The sequence below is a fragment of the Emys orbicularis genome, chromosome 9 (assembly GCF_028017835.1).
Source record: "Emys orbicularis isolate rEmyOrb1 chromosome 9, rEmyOrb1.hap1, whole genome shotgun sequence".
In the NCBI taxonomy this organism is placed as follows: domain Eukaryota; kingdom Metazoa; phylum Chordata; order Testudines; family Emydidae; genus Emys; species Emys orbicularis.
This window is the reverse complement of record NC_088691.1, coordinates 115444-132487: the sequence shown is the minus strand read 5'-3', so window position 1 is coordinate 132487 and position 17044 is coordinate 115444. Positions and strand designations below refer to the sequence as shown.

The following is a 17044-nucleotide window of genomic DNA, read 5'->3' as shown; positions in this document are numbered from 1 at the left end:
CCGGTCCTATTATATATATATGTGTGTGTGTGTGTGTGTGTGTGTATATATATATATATATATATATATATATATATTATTTTTTTTGGCCTCTGTGACATAAACCAAGAATCACAAATGGCAATTATGATCATTCAGCTATTTGTAGTTGATGTGGTAGTTTTCATATGAATGACTTTTACGTTTTTAGTCTATCAAATGCTTCTCTAAACTCTAATCATCTGCATTCTTTATTTTGTATCTTTTTTGTAATTTATTAGCATACTTTCAGTTCCTAGTAAAATAATGTACTGGATATGAACTTGCTAGAATAGCCTTCTAAAGACCAATACAATATTTGCTCTTTTTTACTCTGGTACCGACTCTGTCTCTATAGCATCTAAAAAAATTGTAGTTGGCTTAGTATTTTGCCACAGGTGAGGGATATGGATTGCATTTCTTAACCCTGTAAGTACAGGAGGGTTGTTTCCTAAAACAGGTAGAGAAATCATAGCATTACATTAGTGGGGGTAAAGCAGAGTAAACCCAACTTCAAACAAATCTTTAGGGCACAACTGTGGGGTTGAGGAAAACCGTTCCTTATAGAAAGGGATTCACACCAAAATGTGTGAGTGATTCACCCAAACACGTCTGTAGGATTTCCATTAAGTCTCACTAGTTGTAAAGCCATAAACGCTGTTGTCTGTTGCTCCATCGTGCAGAATAGCTGTGCTTCAGCATCACTGTGATGCAGTGACCCCATACAATCTTGCAGATATCAAGAATACTACATGATGAAAGATGTTAGTTTGTTTTATAACATAAAACAACCACAATTGGCATCTGTTGGAATCCATTTTGACAGGCAAGGGATTGTATGAACATGGAGACAACTAGGTCAGGGTTGATACAGGAGTGGGTGGGTGAGTTTCTGTGGCCTGCGTTGTGCAGGAGGTCAGACTAGACAATCATAATGGTCCCTTCTGACCTTAAAGTCTATGATTCTATATGTTGGTAGGCCAGTTTAGGGGAGCTCGTACTGTTGTGTGTTCTGTGGATAAAAATAGGACTTCAGTCCTCACTGTTGTTAATCCAGCATCTTTCACAAGTGCTAAATTCACTCCAGAAAGCAAGCAGGAATATGTTGTGTATATTAGCATTTTATGCTTGCCTTTAATCTTCCTTACTCGTAGTTTGTTTATAGATCCTTTAAATAACTGTTTACAAATTGGGTTATATCCATTAAATAAATATTAACTTTGGGTTTCTTAGGGTACTGTTTAAGGTATGTGGTAATGTTCAAAGCTTGTAAGTTACCTTTTTTAATATCTTCAGGCTGTGACACTTGATCCAAACTTCTTGGATGCTTACATCAATCTGGGGAATGTTCTGAAGGAGGCAAGGATATTTGACAGGTAAGCATATAACATCCCTTCAGTAGCCAATCAGATGCTTAACCAGACATGGACTTCTAATTTAGAAAGCTTTTCTTTCTTCAAGCATTGCTTGTAAAGACTGCAATTCAAGGAGAAACATGCTGTTGATATGCAAGCTTTGAGCTTCCTGGAGAGTAGAAATTTAGTCTGGTCTGTCACTACCCCTGTCGGTATCCTTCTTGTGAGATCTTATGCTTTCACCTCATTTTTATTAATACAGTGTAGTTAGGCTATTTACCAAAACTTTTTAGTTCTACTGTGCCTTTTTTCTTTTTTTCTTTTTCCCTATTGAGACTTTCCTGCTCTATTGTAGATGACTTGCGTTCATAGAATCATAGATGTGTAGGGCTGGAAGGGACCTCAAGAGGTCATAAAGTCCAGGCCCCTGCGCTGAGGCAGAACCAAGTAAATCTAGAGTCTAGACCAGTGGTTCCCAAACGGGGGTTCGTGAAATGTTACAGGGGGTTCTTGGGAAAAAATTCCCTAATGGCGGACAGAGCTGTCCCTAGGAATCCCGGGCAGCACGGGGCCAGCACCCTGGAGCCCCTGGACTTCCAAGAGCTAAGCAGATCAAAGCAAGCATATCTATTACACTGAGGTAATTTAAACTTCATGACTCCTTATAAGAAATGGAAAGGGAGGTGGATATTTCTTGCTGTTTTTAAAATTAAATAGGGAGCTAGTATTGTTTTTAAAATTATAAAGAACAAGTTTAAGCTTTGTAACGTGCGTTGTTTGCCTGGACTGCTCAAGACCTGAATGCTTGTGTAGGAGGAACTCTTTGAGTTGGCTTCTTAAATACCTTCATGCTGTTTCACATCTGATACTCCTTGATGAAACATAGGAGCCTTCTCTTATAACAGGCTTATTCAAGCTACGAAAGTGAGACCTTGGAAGAGGTTGTTAAAGTTTGGGAATCCTAAAATCTTGCCAGCAGACCTAAAACCGATAAAAGGAAATACTGTTATGTGCAATACACAGTTGTTTCACTGCCACAGGATACTGTTGAAGCCAAGAGTGTAGAATTTTAAATAGTTTCAAAATTGATATAGCTAATGAGACCATCCAGAGTTACAAAAGTTAGGACTTAAAAAAACTCTTGGTGTTTTTTTTTTAAAAACAGATATAAATCCTTGTGTTTCAAGGCATAAGGAAGCCTCTAATGGGGGCTAGGAAGAAGCTTTCTGAGAGGACTGTTTATTCCGTAACTGCTACTGCAGGGTTTCTTGTAACTTTCTCTGAAGAATCTAGTACAGACCTCTGTCTCACAGAATACTGGACAAGACAGATTGCTGGTCCCCATTTGTTTTAATTTCAGGGTGATGAGACAGATGTGAGTTGATGCTTTATGCAGAACATTTTTGGTCTTTCTTGAATTTGCCCTTTCCGTGCTTAGGACTTAGGAAACCCGGGTTCAGTTCTCTCCTCCACTCAGACACTCCCCGTGTGACCTTGGGAAAACCACCGTGCCTCAATTTCCCATTTGTAAAAGAGGGAAAATAGCACTACCCTACCTCACAGAGGGTGTTGGGAGGATAAATACATTAAAGATTGTGATGCTCTCATACTAGTGTGGTGCGGGGGCCATGAGTACCATAGATAGTTATTTATTCATTGGAACCAGAGTTGTTTCTTTCTGAAAGCCCGAACTAGGAATTTGCAAGTTGACTATTATTGGGAAGGTGGTTCCTGGATTATGGTGGCGACTTTTGGATGGCTCGGTCTTCCAATTCTAACTACACAGGTTGAAATTTGTGAGCTGTAAGATCAGGGAAGAGCACATACAATGGTAGCTTTGTTGTTATATATGATTGCCATGTCAAAACAAAAAAAAATGGGCCCATCTAGTTCAACAATGCCTGTACTTGATGCTTGGCCAGCCGCTTATAAAATATTTCCACTTTCAGATCACTTTGGATTTAGGAGGAAGAGAGTTCCTTAATCCTGTATAGCTATCAGCTTTTTCTTTTTCATTTTTCAGCCTTCTTCATTTTGAATCCCCCCCCTCTTTTTTTCCCCCCCACTTCTTCTGGTTTATGGGAAAGGATAAATAGTCCATTTTATTTGATATGCTTTTTATGTCCACTTAATTCCAGACGTTCAAATCCTTCATGCTACTGCTCTTCCACTTCTGAGATTGGACAACTAAAATGGAGCACTATATTCAGCTGAGAACATTTTATCTATTTTTTTATATTCTCTAGCATATATTTTTGATTGCTGCAACACATTGCATGGATGTCTTCATTGGCCTACCCAAAATCTCATTTTAGTTTTGTGAGATCATTGTTAATCTGAACCCATGAATCTCAAATTTTAGTCCATAATTTTTTCCTGGGAAAAGAGCCAGGTTGTACTGTTTCAGTGCTATGTACCATACTGTGTCTTTATTTGTAAATAAGGTTATAATTTCTATTGACTGACTTGCAGCTTTTGAATTTCATAGGTGGCCTGAAAGGCACATTATGTTCTATTCTGGCCACCTGCACAATGCAGATCCTAGAATTTGACGCAGTAATTCCTATATCTAGTTCCATAATGTATGGTTAAACTATAACATGTTTCTTAGAAAGATATCTGATTTGTTGATTACCTTTTGGTGATCTGTTCCACTGTGTAAATGCATTATTAAATTAATGTATTTTCTAGGAATCAAGATTCTTAGCCATGTGAGATTTTTATTTATATAGAAGCACAGGTGTGCATGATCTTCAGACAAATAAAAAAGGTAGATTCTTAATACATGTTTACAATCTAAATTACACGTAACTGAGCAAGGAATGACACATGGGTTGGGGATGAGGAGGCAGAATAATGGAAAGATGAGCTACAATAATAAGATTGAGTGCTTTGCCATAATTTAACACTTTGTTGTGTTAAATTGATATATTTTGACAAAATAAATTTGGTGTAAAAGTCAGAGTAGCATTTTTAAAGCAAGATCTCCTGTTCCTCATAGCTGCTAAAGTAAGAGTAATCACAAGCAAAAAGAACACTTTATTTCATCCCACATGGGGATTATTCACGTACAATGTAGATAAATGTAAGATAAAGCAAATAATGCAAAGGGGTACTATTGGAAACAGACTGTAAAGTTGGCTGATGAGATGGCCTGAGCTTGGCTACATTATCTCAGAAACCTGCTGAGGTAGCATTGTTGCAAAAGTAAAACATACCCCTTAGGAGGACTGGTGTGCAAAAGAGAAGACACTCTTGGATCAGGGTACCTGTTAAGGCAAGAAATGTATTATGCTAAATGTGGTAAAAGCTGCACGCTGTAGACTAATCACAAGGTCTGTGTCCTGAAAAGCATAGTCTAATTTTAACTTGACCTGTTTAACAAAGGGGAAGGTAATAAAATAGTAGGGACTGGGTATATGAGAAGGAACAGGGATGAGAACCAGAAGAATACAAGGTTATTTACGGCAAGAGCATTATGGAAAAATAATGTGTGGATCTTCAATATAAATGACTCTCCTTGGTTGTATGAAAAAAGGTGGCTTGAGGAGGGAGTTGGATGGGAAGGCATTCTATGTGTAGAAAGGCAGCATCTTAGACCACTTCTAGAAGCTACTTAGTTTGTCCTCTAAACACCTTGTTCCTTTCTTTTCACACTAGCTCTGTAGAGATGATATTTAGTTGGCCACAGAAATCTTGTTTTCAGGAATTAAACGTCTCTGTATGTATTACTTTCTTTTAGATATCATTACATTCACACCTGATTTTTCTTAATATAGTAGAAATATATTTAAAGTTATTTTTGTCTTTAAAAGTGACTTGCGATGGTTGGGAAGGGGGAATTAATCCTTTTTTAGTTTGATACACAAAGGAGACCTGTGAGGGGAGTTTGTTTTTTGTGTGTCTACCTCAGAAATATTAGGGATTTCAAGTCCTTTTTGTTGGGGATTGGAGATGTGTGTGAATTTGTTGATGACTGCAATGTGGATTAGAAGCTCTCTTGGCTCTTAACTGATGGGAGCAGAGTGTGTTATTCTCCCAAGTCTGACAATTAAATAGATGTCACAAAAAAGCAAGAAAAGCTTTTTAAACAGTCTGAATAAATCACTTGTCTCCTCAGATGGGTTTCACTTTTAATTTCTGTAATGTCATAATCCTTTTTCTCCAGTTGCCCTTACTCTTACAGGGTAGACAAGACGTTTCATGCCTTGATCTCAAAGCAGCAAAAGGCACAAACCCTATTTTCTCTTCAATGTAGGTTACCTTTATGACCAAGTTAAATGTAAAAATAACTTTCTGCTGTCATCTTACATAGGCCATATGAACACTAACCACACATCTCTCGTTACAGAGCTGTAGCAGCCTACTTACGAGCCTTGAGTCTGAGTCCTAATCATGCAGTTGTGCATGGCAACCTGGCCTGTGTGTATTATGAGCAAGGACTGATAGATCTGGCGATAGACACCTACAGACGTGCTATTGAGCTACAGCCACACTTCCCTGATGCCTATTGTAATCTGGCCAATGCTCTAAAGGAGAAAGGCAGTGTAAGGAGCATTTCTGTTTTCTTGCGGTCTGCTATATTTGAGAGGTTCAGCTGATACACTGCTACCTCGATATAACACGAATTCGGATATAACACGGTAAAGCAGTGCTCCGGGGGGGCGGGGCTGTACACTCTGATGGATCAAAGCAAGTTCAATATAACGTGGTTTCACCTATAACGCGGTAAGATTTTTTTAGCTCCCGAGGACAGCGGTATATCGAGGTAGAGGTGTACTTATTTCAATGCCTTGAATGATAATGAACTTTAAGGTGGGATGTTGCCTTTAGTATTTGATTGATTTACTTGTCAGCTTGTAGGAGAAATAATAGGAGCAAAAAATGCTCCATCTCAAAGCTTTTAAAGGTAGACATATTTACTCCTGAAGGAATTATGCACCAAAAAATTAAAAATTATGCACACATTTTAAAATTCTGCAAATTTTTTTGTCAATAAATGTGGCTCCAGCATGGTAGTTGGGAGCACCGGTCACTGGCTGCTTTGAGGTGGGAGATCTGGTACAGGGACTCAGCAGTGAGGCTGTACCCAACCCTGACACAGTGCAAGAGCTGGGCCTGCCCAAGAAACACCATGGGAGTCCTACCCATCTGTGCCAGGTGCACTTGGTGTGGGCTGGCAGGCTCAGCCCAGCAGAATCAAAGTGTGGAGGGGCTTATTGTGGGGGGATCCAGGTATGGGGTGAGAGGTTCCTGTATGGGGCAATCTGGGTGTGGGTGGCTCAGTGGGAGATCTGGATGCACGGGGGCTCATTAGGGAGTTCTGGGTGCAGGGGCAATGGGACTGCAGGGGATCCAGGTGAAGGTGGTTGGGGCTCAGGAGCGGGGGGGTCTGGGTCGTTTAGGGAGGTCCAGGTGCAGCTGGTTGGGGTTCAGTGGAGTAGGGGGTCTGTGTGTGGGACTCGTCTGAGGGATCCAGGTATAGGGGGGTAGGGCTTGTCAGGGTGAGGGTTCGATGGGCCTGCTTAACGGGGGAGCCCCAGCTGCTGCTGAGGGGATGCTGCATGCTGGGCTCCCGCTTCCCCCCGGAATCCTATCCCCTTTTCTTCTCTTTCCCCCTCCCCCCACCTCCACATTACTCTCCCCCCACCCTATTCCACCCCCCCATTCCTTCCCCACTGCCTCTCTCTCCCCCGCCCTACCGCTGGCACTCACAGTTGCACCGAAAACAGGAAGTTTCCCCAGCACACAGAAGGGGAGCACAACTGGCATTGGGGCCCAAGAGGCGGCGTTCAGCTGCAGTCATTGGAGCCAAGATGCAGCCGCCTTCAGCTGGGCAGCTCTGCAGTTGCAGAAATGGGGGGTGGGTGGCAGTGGCACGTAACCCTGTGTGCCCCCATACCTAACCTCTGTTTGTGGGGGCATTCCCCCCCCAAAATTGCACCCATGGTCGTTTTCTGCAGGGAAGCACAGTAATTCTGCGGGCATGCAGTCCCGAAGAATCCCCCCAGGAGTAACGTATTGTAGTGGTGACCACCTCATTGATATATTTCTGTGGCAACATTGCTTAAACAGCAATTCCCTTGCTTGTTTATTTTAAGTACTGCTTGAACACAATTCTTTTTGTTTCTAAGGTTGCTGAAGCAGAAGAATGTTACAATACAGCTCTTCGTCTGTGTCCCACACATGCAGACTCACTTAATAACCTGGCAAACATCAAGCGAGAACAGGGAAACATTGAGGAGGCTGTTCGCCTATACAGGAAAGCTCTTGAGGTACATTTGGATATAAGGAAGAGGGTAGGATGTGGACAAAAAAGCTGGGAACATATGAGGGGTCGATTGTACTTGATAAAGAAGTAGATAGAGGCAGTGGTACTTCTGTTTAAGATTTGATTAATTTGCCAAGGAGACTAACTATGGGCAACTATCAGAGGGGTAGCCGTGTTAGTCTGTATCCACAAAAACAACGAGGAGTCCTGTGGCGCCTTAAAGACTAACAGATTTATTTGGGCATAAACTTTCGTGGGTTAACCCACTTCTAACTCTTCTGTAATGTGATGCCCTTGGAAGATCTGAGGGGCAAACTAACTCTCTCCTTTGTTTCCTGTAGGTGTTCCCAGAGTTTGCTGCTGCCCATTCAAATTTAGCAAGTGTTCTGCAGCAGCAAGGAAAGCTGCAGGAAGCTCTGATGCATTACAAAGAGGCTATTAGGTAAGAATTTTGCTTTTTAAAATTCTCAAAGACTGGCGACAGGAATTCCACAGTCATCTAGAAAATGGCTTACAACTGTTATGCAAACCAATAATCGAATAGCAGTCTGGATGGGCATTCTTAGAGGACAGACAACTTGTACTGTGGATAATGTATGGTGTGTTTTTTAATTTTAGAATCAGCCCCACGTTTGCAGATGCTTATTCAAATATGGGGAATACTTTAAAGGAGATGCAGGATGTTCAGGGAGCTTTACAATGTTACACCCGTGCCATCCAGATAAATCCTGCTTTTGCTGATGCCCACAGTAACTTGGCCTCTATTCACAAGGTACAGCCATGTTCATAACTTTTTTTATTTTATAACACGGTGATGCATTTGGCAAACTCATTCCTGAATCTGCTTGTGCTTGCTGATTTAGTCTCTCTGCTTTTGCAGGATTCAGGGAACATACCAGAAGCCATTGCTTCTTATCGCACTGCTCTGAAACTGAAACCTGATTTCCCAGATGCTTATTGCAACTTAGCCCACTGCTTGCAGGTGAGGAGAGAGGGCTGTGACTGTAATTCTATTGGAGATTACTCTAACGTAAATATCTAGGACTAACCACATATTAAGGATCCAGTGTATATATTTTAAAAGGAGCAGAAATAAGTCTTAGTCAAATTAGAAAATAAGACTATGGAGCCATTTTTTCTTACAGAACAGTGCTTGGGTCATAGGTGATTTGAAATACAAGTGAGCTGTAATGGTTATTAAAATACTTTTCAAGTGTCTCTTTATCTCTTGGAATGGAAGAAATGTTAATCACAGTCCCATGTAAACAGAACTTCTCAAAGCTCTGACCGGGGTTTAAAGTTGTTTAAAGTATTCTCACCAGCCATTTAATTTTTCATAAGAATGGCCAGGCTGGGTCAGACCAGTAGTCCATCTAGCCCAGTATCCTGGCTTCTGACAGTGGCCAGTGCCAGATGCTTCAAAAGGAATGAACAGTACAGGGCAATCATCATGTGATCCATCCCCTGTCATCCCGTCCCAGCATCTGGCAGTCAGAGGCTAGGGACATCCAGAGCCATGGGATTGCATCGCTGACCATCTTGGCTAATAGCCATTGATGGACCTGTCCTCCATGAATTTATCTAATTCTTTTTTGAACCCATTGTAGCTTTGGCCTTTACAACATCCCCTGGCAACAAGTTCCACAAGTTGACTGCATTGTGTGAAGTACTTCCTTTTGTTTTGTTTTAAACCTGCTGCCTATTAAATTCATTGGGTGACCCCTGGTTCTTTTGTTTCTTCTTTTAGATTGTCTGTGACTGGACAGATTATGATGATAGAATGAAAAAGCTGGTCAGCATTGTAGCTGATCAACTGGAGAAGAATAGACTGCCTTCTGTCCACCCTCATCACAGCATGCTGTACCCCCTTTCTCACAGCTTTAGGAAGGCTATTGCTGAGAGACATGGAAATCTCTGTTTGGATAAGGTAGGAACTTTGAAGACTTTTCCATATACTTGGTTATACCTGAGGAAAAACAGATTGTGCATTGGTCAATTATATTCTGGTATGTAATGCCAATTTTAAAATAGTGGTTCTCAAGCTTCAGATTTACCACCTTGTTGAGATTGATAGGTCTCTTTGCTTCCTGGTTTTGTACAGTTTGGTATTCTCTGGTATTGGGAAGAGGTCAGTCAGATTTAACAACCATCAGTTACGACTGCCAAAACCTCTTACTCTGGCAATTCCTTCCTCCTGCCCCCAATCTGACAGAGTTCTTCTGTGTGTGCCGTAGTGGTGTAGTGCGTCAGTCCCAGGAGAGCTTTTCTCTCTCTCCAACATAAGTTGGTCCAATAAAAGATATTGCCTCACCCGCCTTGTCTCTCTAGAATCCTATGTTGTTCCCTCAATATCTGATCCTGCCTCATCTCCACACTGACCTATCCTGACCGTGGACCCATAGGGTGGAACTCTTTTTTAGAACCGATTAACTCAGCTTTTTGCTTAGACTGACATGATCTGCTCTCTCCTACATTGCCTAATTGTGTTGCCAGTTCAATGTACTTAACATTTATCAGCCTGTATGCAGCACTTTAGTGACTGGCCCTATTGCTCCCTTAGTACACTAATCTTTTGATCAAATTTTGATACATGGCTTTTTTCTTTAACTAGAGGATGTGTAGACTAAGCTGTACACTCAGTCAAGCCTCCATTTGAACTCAGATTTGGGTAACACACAGCTCGGCCTGTGTGAGCAACAAATGTGCAACCCTCTGCCTGAAATTTGGGAATTGGTCAGATGTGGTTTTCAAATATAATTGGGTGATAAGCAGAAACGTCATCAATGCAGTAGCATAGAAACTTAAATATGGGGAAAATTAATAACGCCGTGTAATTCTGAAAGTCTATCCTATTTACTATCTCTGCTCTTGGTGCTTCCGATTTTATTTAAAGTTTATCATGTCTCAAAAAAATCTTGTGAATTTGATTGCCAGATCAACGTCCTTCACAAGCCACCATATGAGCATCCAAAGGACTTGAAGGCTAGTGAAGGCCGGCTTCGTGTTGGCTATGTGAGCTCTGATTTTGGAAATCATCCAACCTCCCACCTAATGCAGTCAATCCCAGGAATGCATAACCCTGACAAATTTGAGGTAAGAGAACATAAATAGCATGCTGAAAGTTTTAAATACCCAGGGAGCCTCTATTAGCTGTAACCTAGGGAAGGTAAAGTGCATGGTTGTGCAGAAGGTTTGAGGTCACGTCCTCTTTCCTGGCAGTTCTTGGTGTATCACCTTTTGGAGGAGGAGGCGTCTCTTATACCCCAATAGCAGTTCATCTTGCCATTTATGAAGTGGCAGTGAAAGACCACCTGGAGATTCATCCCATCCTCAACTAGAGACACATAAGGGAGGAGCTGTTAATCATTGGGAGTACCCAAGGCACGGAAAAGGAAGTGGCTGACGTGTTGTATGTCCCAAGATATCTTCTAGTAGGGTCTTCCCCATTTAATCTTTTAAATTTCTTCATCATTTCTCATTTGTCTGCACGACCTGTCTTACAACAGGATCAGGATACCCAGTAATGCTAACGAACAGTAGCTGCATATCTGTTTGTCTAAATCTCTGCCTGCCCCAGTCACACTTCTTAATATTTATTGCACATTCTTATGAACCATTTTCAAGAAGACATGACCACTACACTCTCCCTCCTGGGTTATTTCTATCAAGGGATCCTCACTAACTTCAGGTGTCCTGGCTACTCATTTGTAATTGAATCTGGAAAACAGATGTACAGTTGCACATATTCAGTCACTCCCAATGGAGTAAGTATAACTATACCCCTAAAAATTGCCAGTTTTCTGAATTACTTTTGGTATAAATGGCTTCTTCAAGTGATAGTCCCTATGTATATTCCACACCAGTACGCATGTGCATCATACCCCTGAGCCCAGACATATTTAGTAAGCAGCATCCATTGGTCCGCACATGCACATTTGTTCTTTGTGCTCTAAACCAAGAGTATAAAGGATGTTTGGGACCGATATCTCTCTAGTTCCTTCTTACCACTGCATGCCCTGAGTCAGAATCTTCTGTGTCCACAGCTCTTTCCTCAACTGGCATTCTGTAAATATAGCATAAATAGCTTTTAGTATTTTAAGCTATTAGACATAGTAGAGTGTGGTTGGTTTGGGTTTCCTTCCCCCCCACACCCCCCCACACCCACACACACACACACACAGGAAATTCCCCCCAGAAAGCAGGGATTATGCACAGGGTTCAAGAATTGTTTTTGCCCCTTCTCGTTTTCTGTAGAACATCAGTGCTGCCTCTACAGCAATTTCATCATCATTCCCAGATAAGGCAGTTACCCCATCTTCACATTCTCCGCTTGACAATTTCAGGCAGTTACAGGACCTCCTGCACGGGGTGGTACCCGAGCTGCAAATACAACTTGAAGTAGTTCAGGATCCTAAAATAGATTGCTGGACATCTTGCAGCTCTCTGGGCCCAGTCGAGCAGTCCCTCCTGATCAACAAAGCAAACATGGATCCAGCAAAAACAGTGTGGGACACTCCCACCCCCAAGAGGACCAAGCAGTGCTGTTTTGCTCCACCAAGGGGGGGAGAGGGGTCTATTCTAGCACCTACCACCTACCTTTTTTAGTGGTAGAAGTGGCCAGTGAGGGATCCAGGCTGCAAAACCAAAGAACTGCTTCATCAGACAAAGGTGCTAAATGGCTCATGTCACGCTGTCTGGAGTGGTTCATGACTGAGAGTGCCAACCTCAGGGCAGACTGTCAAAAAGCAGCACAGACACCCCAAATGGGTGGTATGTTCTATAATAAGATTTCACTAACCCAGTAACAAATGTGAACTGAAGCACTAAAACAGTCTTGCCATGGAGTCATGGACAGTCCCTTTGAGCACTCCAGTCTATCTTGCCACCTAGGCAAACTGGATTTAGTGATAAATGGTCACTTACACTAAAGTCCACAATATTCAATATCAAAAATACAATATCCCAAGAGAGCAGTCGCTTACCCCAGGTCAATTTGTACCTTAGATCTCACACCAAAGACTACACTTATAGCCAATCTTATAGTAAATTAAGGTTCTTCTTCGAGTGCTTGCTCATTTTGATTCCATTGTAGGTGTGCGCAATTGTCAGAGATATTTGCCTTAGCAGTATCTGTAGGGCCGGCTGTGGTGCCCCCTAGAGTGCTGCGCGCATGCCGTGGTATATCAGGCACTGCCGGCCCTATGCCCTCACAGTTCCTTCTTATTGCCTATGGTGGTCAGTCAGAACGCCTCTGTCCCTTGCTTTGCAGGCGGCCAGTGGTTCCTTTTCTTAGCCTTGTGCTTCTAGTTGTAAATAGCTTTATTGTTTGTTAGTTAGTAGTTAAGTAGCCGTTAAGTGTTCAGTTAGTTAGGGTCCCAGCGAGGACTTTGCCTCAGGTGGGGCATGCCCCAGTCTCCGGGTTTTAAGCCCTGCTCCACATGTAATAGGCCTATGCCTGTTAGTGACCCACTCGATAGTTGTCTGCAGTGCCTCGGGGAATCCCACATGAAGGAGCATTGTCGCATCTGTAAGAACTTTTGTCCTCTGACACAGAGGGACCGTGATATACGACTGAAGGCCCTCCTGATATAGGCTACCCTGTGCCCAGCTTCAGAGCCAGCTTGGCCTGAAATGGCAACCAGTGCTTTGGTTTCGGTGCGTAGCGCACCCCCGGCACCGGGTTCTTCCCGGCACTGATCTCCATCGCTGATGCCGAAGAAGCAGCCAAAGAAGACTGCACCGAGCAAGCCTGATAAAGGCGTTCTGGGAAAAGGTCCCTGTTCAGGCCTTATGCCCACTCTGGACCCGCACAAGTGCTCTGCTTTGGGGAGTTCCTCTCCCTGAAAAGACCTGCCACCAACTTTGGGGAGAGGTACAGGGTCCAAGCTGACCGTGCAGTCGACACCCTCAGCTTTCGGTGCAGAGCCAAGAGAGTTCCCACTGCAGTTGGCACCGCGTTTGGCAATGGAACTGGTTAAGGCTCCCCTCGAGGGCAAGCCCACCGGTAAGGCCTCGCACAAGACGAGCGAGCACCACAGGTCTCTAGAGCCAAGGCAGAGCTCTAGGTCACCATGTTCTTGGGCTCCGTGTTTTCCCAGGTCTCTGGCCCATTGTTACCATCATCGGTACGGCGCTCCCAGTCCCTGTCTTCAAACCGAAGCTCTCGCAGGTGTAGACGATCTCCCTGGCACTGGTCCTCGTCACATTGGTCGCCGAGACCTCGAGGCTGCTCTCCCTACTCCCGACACCGGTCGGAATACTCCCATCACTGGTGGGTGACGACTTCTCCGAATTGGAGGCACAGTTCAGCCCTTCACCCAGGCAGCAATGGGACTGGGCTCTGGAGGGTGTGTCTGCGGCATCGGTGCCGGCCTGGCAGCAGGGCCAGTGGCCAACCCAATGGCCTTATTGGAACGCCTCGGAGGTTCCTATCATGCCGTTGCCCCACTCCCATCAGCCCTCTGTCGCCACATCAGACAGGCAGAAGTCGGCACCCGCAGCACCATCAGCACCGGGTTCGGTGCAGGACGCTCCGGTGGCCCTCACGGTTGAGGAGCCAGTACCTACCCCAAGGCCATTCTCCCTGGCGGGTGAGGACCTCCCCCGGTGGTCCAGTCATTCTCCTCCTCTCCAGATGAGGCAGTGGCGGGCCCCTCCAGAGCTAGCCCACCGGACGATTTCAAGGAGCATCAGGCGGTGCTCCGTAGGGTGGCTTTGAACTTGGGCCTCAAGGCAGAGGAAATGGAGGAGCAGACGGGGACATTGTTTAATGTGCTCTCGGCAGCCACCCCAGCCCGTGTTGCACTCATGGTGCATGAGGGGGTCCTGAACATTGCCAAGTCCATCTGGCAAACCCCGTCCTCTATTCCGCCGATGTCCAAGACAGCGGAGAAAAAAATACTTCGTCCCTGTGAAAGAGTTAGAGTACTTATACACCCACCCGCCACTGGGATTGTTGGTCGTGTCTGCAGCCAATGAGAGGGATAAGCAGGGCCCCACCAGTTCCACCCCTAAAAATAGAGGCCAAGGGACTGGACTTGTTTGGTTGCAAGATTTATTCTATGGCCAGCCTCCAGTTTCGGGAGGCTAACCATCAGGCCCTCTTGGGCTGCTATAATTTTAACTTGTGGGACTCCCTCCTCAAGTTCAAAGACTCCATGTCCCAGGAAGCGGTCCAGGAGTTTGCAACCCTGGTGGAGGAGGGTACATGGTGGCTCGGTGCTCCCTCCAAATGGCCTGGGATATGGCTGATTCAACTGCCTGGGTGGTCGTCTCCGTGGTGATTGAGGCGCAGTTCCTGGCTCCAGACCGCAGGCCTGTCCCGGGAGGTGCAGGCCTCTATTCAGGACCTCACATTTGATGGTATTGGCCTTTTCTCCGACCAGATGGATATGCGGCTGCACGACTTTAAGGACACACTGGTGAGACTCCGCTCTCTGGGGATACACACTCCTCAGGCGTTGAGGCAGCCGTTCCAGCCTCCTCCGCCACCTCAACAGTAGTAGCCTCGTCAAGGGCCTGAAAAGAAACAGGACACTGGGTTTAGCTGCTGCCGCCGCCGCCCGTCATTGTCCTGCTCTCCTGCACAGCCTGGCCCGGCGAAGGACTAAGGGGGCCAGAAACACTCATTTTGAGGGTGCGCCCGGGAGCGACGCACCAGCCATCGGCCCGGATCCTTCCCGCAGCTTTCCTCAGCCGCCTTTTCCCTTACTGTTTGGCCTGGTCCAATGTTGCATTGGATTGCTGGGTCCTGAACATAGTCGCTCAGGGCTATAACCTGCTATTTTGCCCCCCCCGCCCCCCCATCTCTCTTCAGGGACCCTTCTCATGAGCAACTCCTTGTTCAGGAGGTCGAGAAGCCCCTGGGCTTGGGGGCTGTGGAGGAGGTTCCTTGGGATATGGAAGGAAGAGGATTCTATTCCCGCTACTTCCTAATCCCGAAGGCAAAAGGGGGCCTCAGACCCATTCTGGACCTGCGTGCCCATAACAAATCTCTCAAGAAGTTGAAGTTCCACATGGTCTCCCTGGTCTCCATCATCCCTTACCTGGATCCCTTACGCCGTTCTCAACTTAAAAGGACGCTTACTTCCATGTCTCCATATTCCCGGGACACAGGTGGTTCCTGTGCTTCATAGTGGCCGGGCGCCACCTCTAGTTCACGGTGCTACCCTTTGGCCTGTCCTCAGCCCCCAGCGTGTTCACCAAATGCGTGGCACCAGTGGCGGCTTACCTCAGATGTCGGAGGGGTTCCGATTTTTCCATATCTCGATGATTGGTGTATCAAGTGTAGGTCTCTGGAGCAGGTGCAAAGGAGCCTCGATCTGGTGCGTTCCACCTGCAGAACCTGGGCCTGTTAATAAACACAGAAAAGTCCATGCTAATGCCAGTCCAATGCATAGAGTTTATCGGGGCGGTTCTCGACTCCACACAGGCCAGGGCCTTCTTCCCAAAGCGCATTGCCAGGCCATGGCAGACTTAATCTCCCACATATATGCGGTGAGTGGATAGGCTTTTGTCTGCGGCTGTTGGGCCATATGGCCGCGTGCACATATGTGGTCAGGCATGCCCAACTTCATCTGAGGCCTCTGCAAACGTGTCTGGCCTCAGTTTACATTCCCAACAGGCACCCCCTAGACTGAGCGGTCATGGTACCGAGTCATATCTTACTGTCGTTGGACTGGTGGTGGGACCCCGAGTCGGTGCTCCAAGGAGTTCCTTTTGTGTCCCCGACCCCATCGTTCACCCTGGTCTCGGACGCTTTGGATCTGGGCTGGCGAGCCCACCTGGGCAAGCTGAACAATCAGGGCCAGTGGCTACAACCCAACGTGGCCCTCCACATCCATGTCAAGGCGCTCAGGACGGTTTGCCTGGCCTGTCAGGCTTTCTTGCCCCATCTGAAGGGCAAGGTGGTGCAGGTCCTGACCGACAATACTGTCGCGATGTATTACATCAACAGGCAGGGTGGTGCCAGGTCTTTGACCCTTTGTTGGGAAGCGCCCAGCCTCTGGGACTTTTGTGTGTGGCACAACATTCACCTGGTGGTTGCCCACCTGCCGGGAGCCAAGAACGTTCTAGTAGATTGCCTCAGCAGGACCTTCTCGTCTCAACACGAACGGTGGCTCCATCCGGAGGTGGTCAGCCTAATCTTCCGCAAGTGGGGGATACCCCAGGTGGACTTGTTCACATCCCGGCAGAACAGGAAGTGCCATGTGTTCTGCTCTTTTCAGGGCAGGGACAAGTGCTCCCTGTTGTATGATTCCTGATTTCATGGTCAGGAGCGGTGATGTATGCCTGCCCGCCGGTGCCCTTGATCCACAGGGCTCTGGTAAAGGTGAAGCAAGGCAAAGCCATTGTCATTCTTGTGGCCCCATCAACTCAGGTTCAGCAGCATGCCGAACCA

At 45.5% G+C, this 17044-nt stretch overlaps 1 protein-coding gene across 3 annotated transcripts in view; it reads left to right on the top strand.

Moving 5' to 3' along the window:
• OGT (O-linked N-acetylglucosamine (GlcNAc) transferase) overlaps positions 1 to 17044 on the top strand; it is a 65866-nt gene that overhangs the window by 14861 nt on the left and 33961 nt on the right. For 2 of the 3 annotated variants that reach the window (XM_065411116.1, XM_065411114.1), the window contains exons 6-13: positions 1315 to 1394; positions 5725 to 5920; positions 7508 to 7648; positions 7986 to 8086; positions 8263 to 8416; positions 8525 to 8626; positions 9392 to 9571; positions 10579 to 10737. In XM_065411116.1, coding sequence (XP_065267188.1) covers positions 1315 to 1394; positions 5725 to 5920; positions 7508 to 7648; positions 7986 to 8086; positions 8263 to 8416; positions 8525 to 8626; positions 9392 to 9571; positions 10579 to 10737 — 1113 coding nt within the window. The remainder of the gene's footprint in view (positions 1 to 1314; positions 1395 to 5724; positions 5921 to 7507; positions 7649 to 7985; positions 8087 to 8262; positions 8417 to 8524; positions 8627 to 9391; positions 9572 to 10578; positions 10738 to 17044) is intronic. The other variant, XM_065411117.1, reaches the window with a different exon arrangement.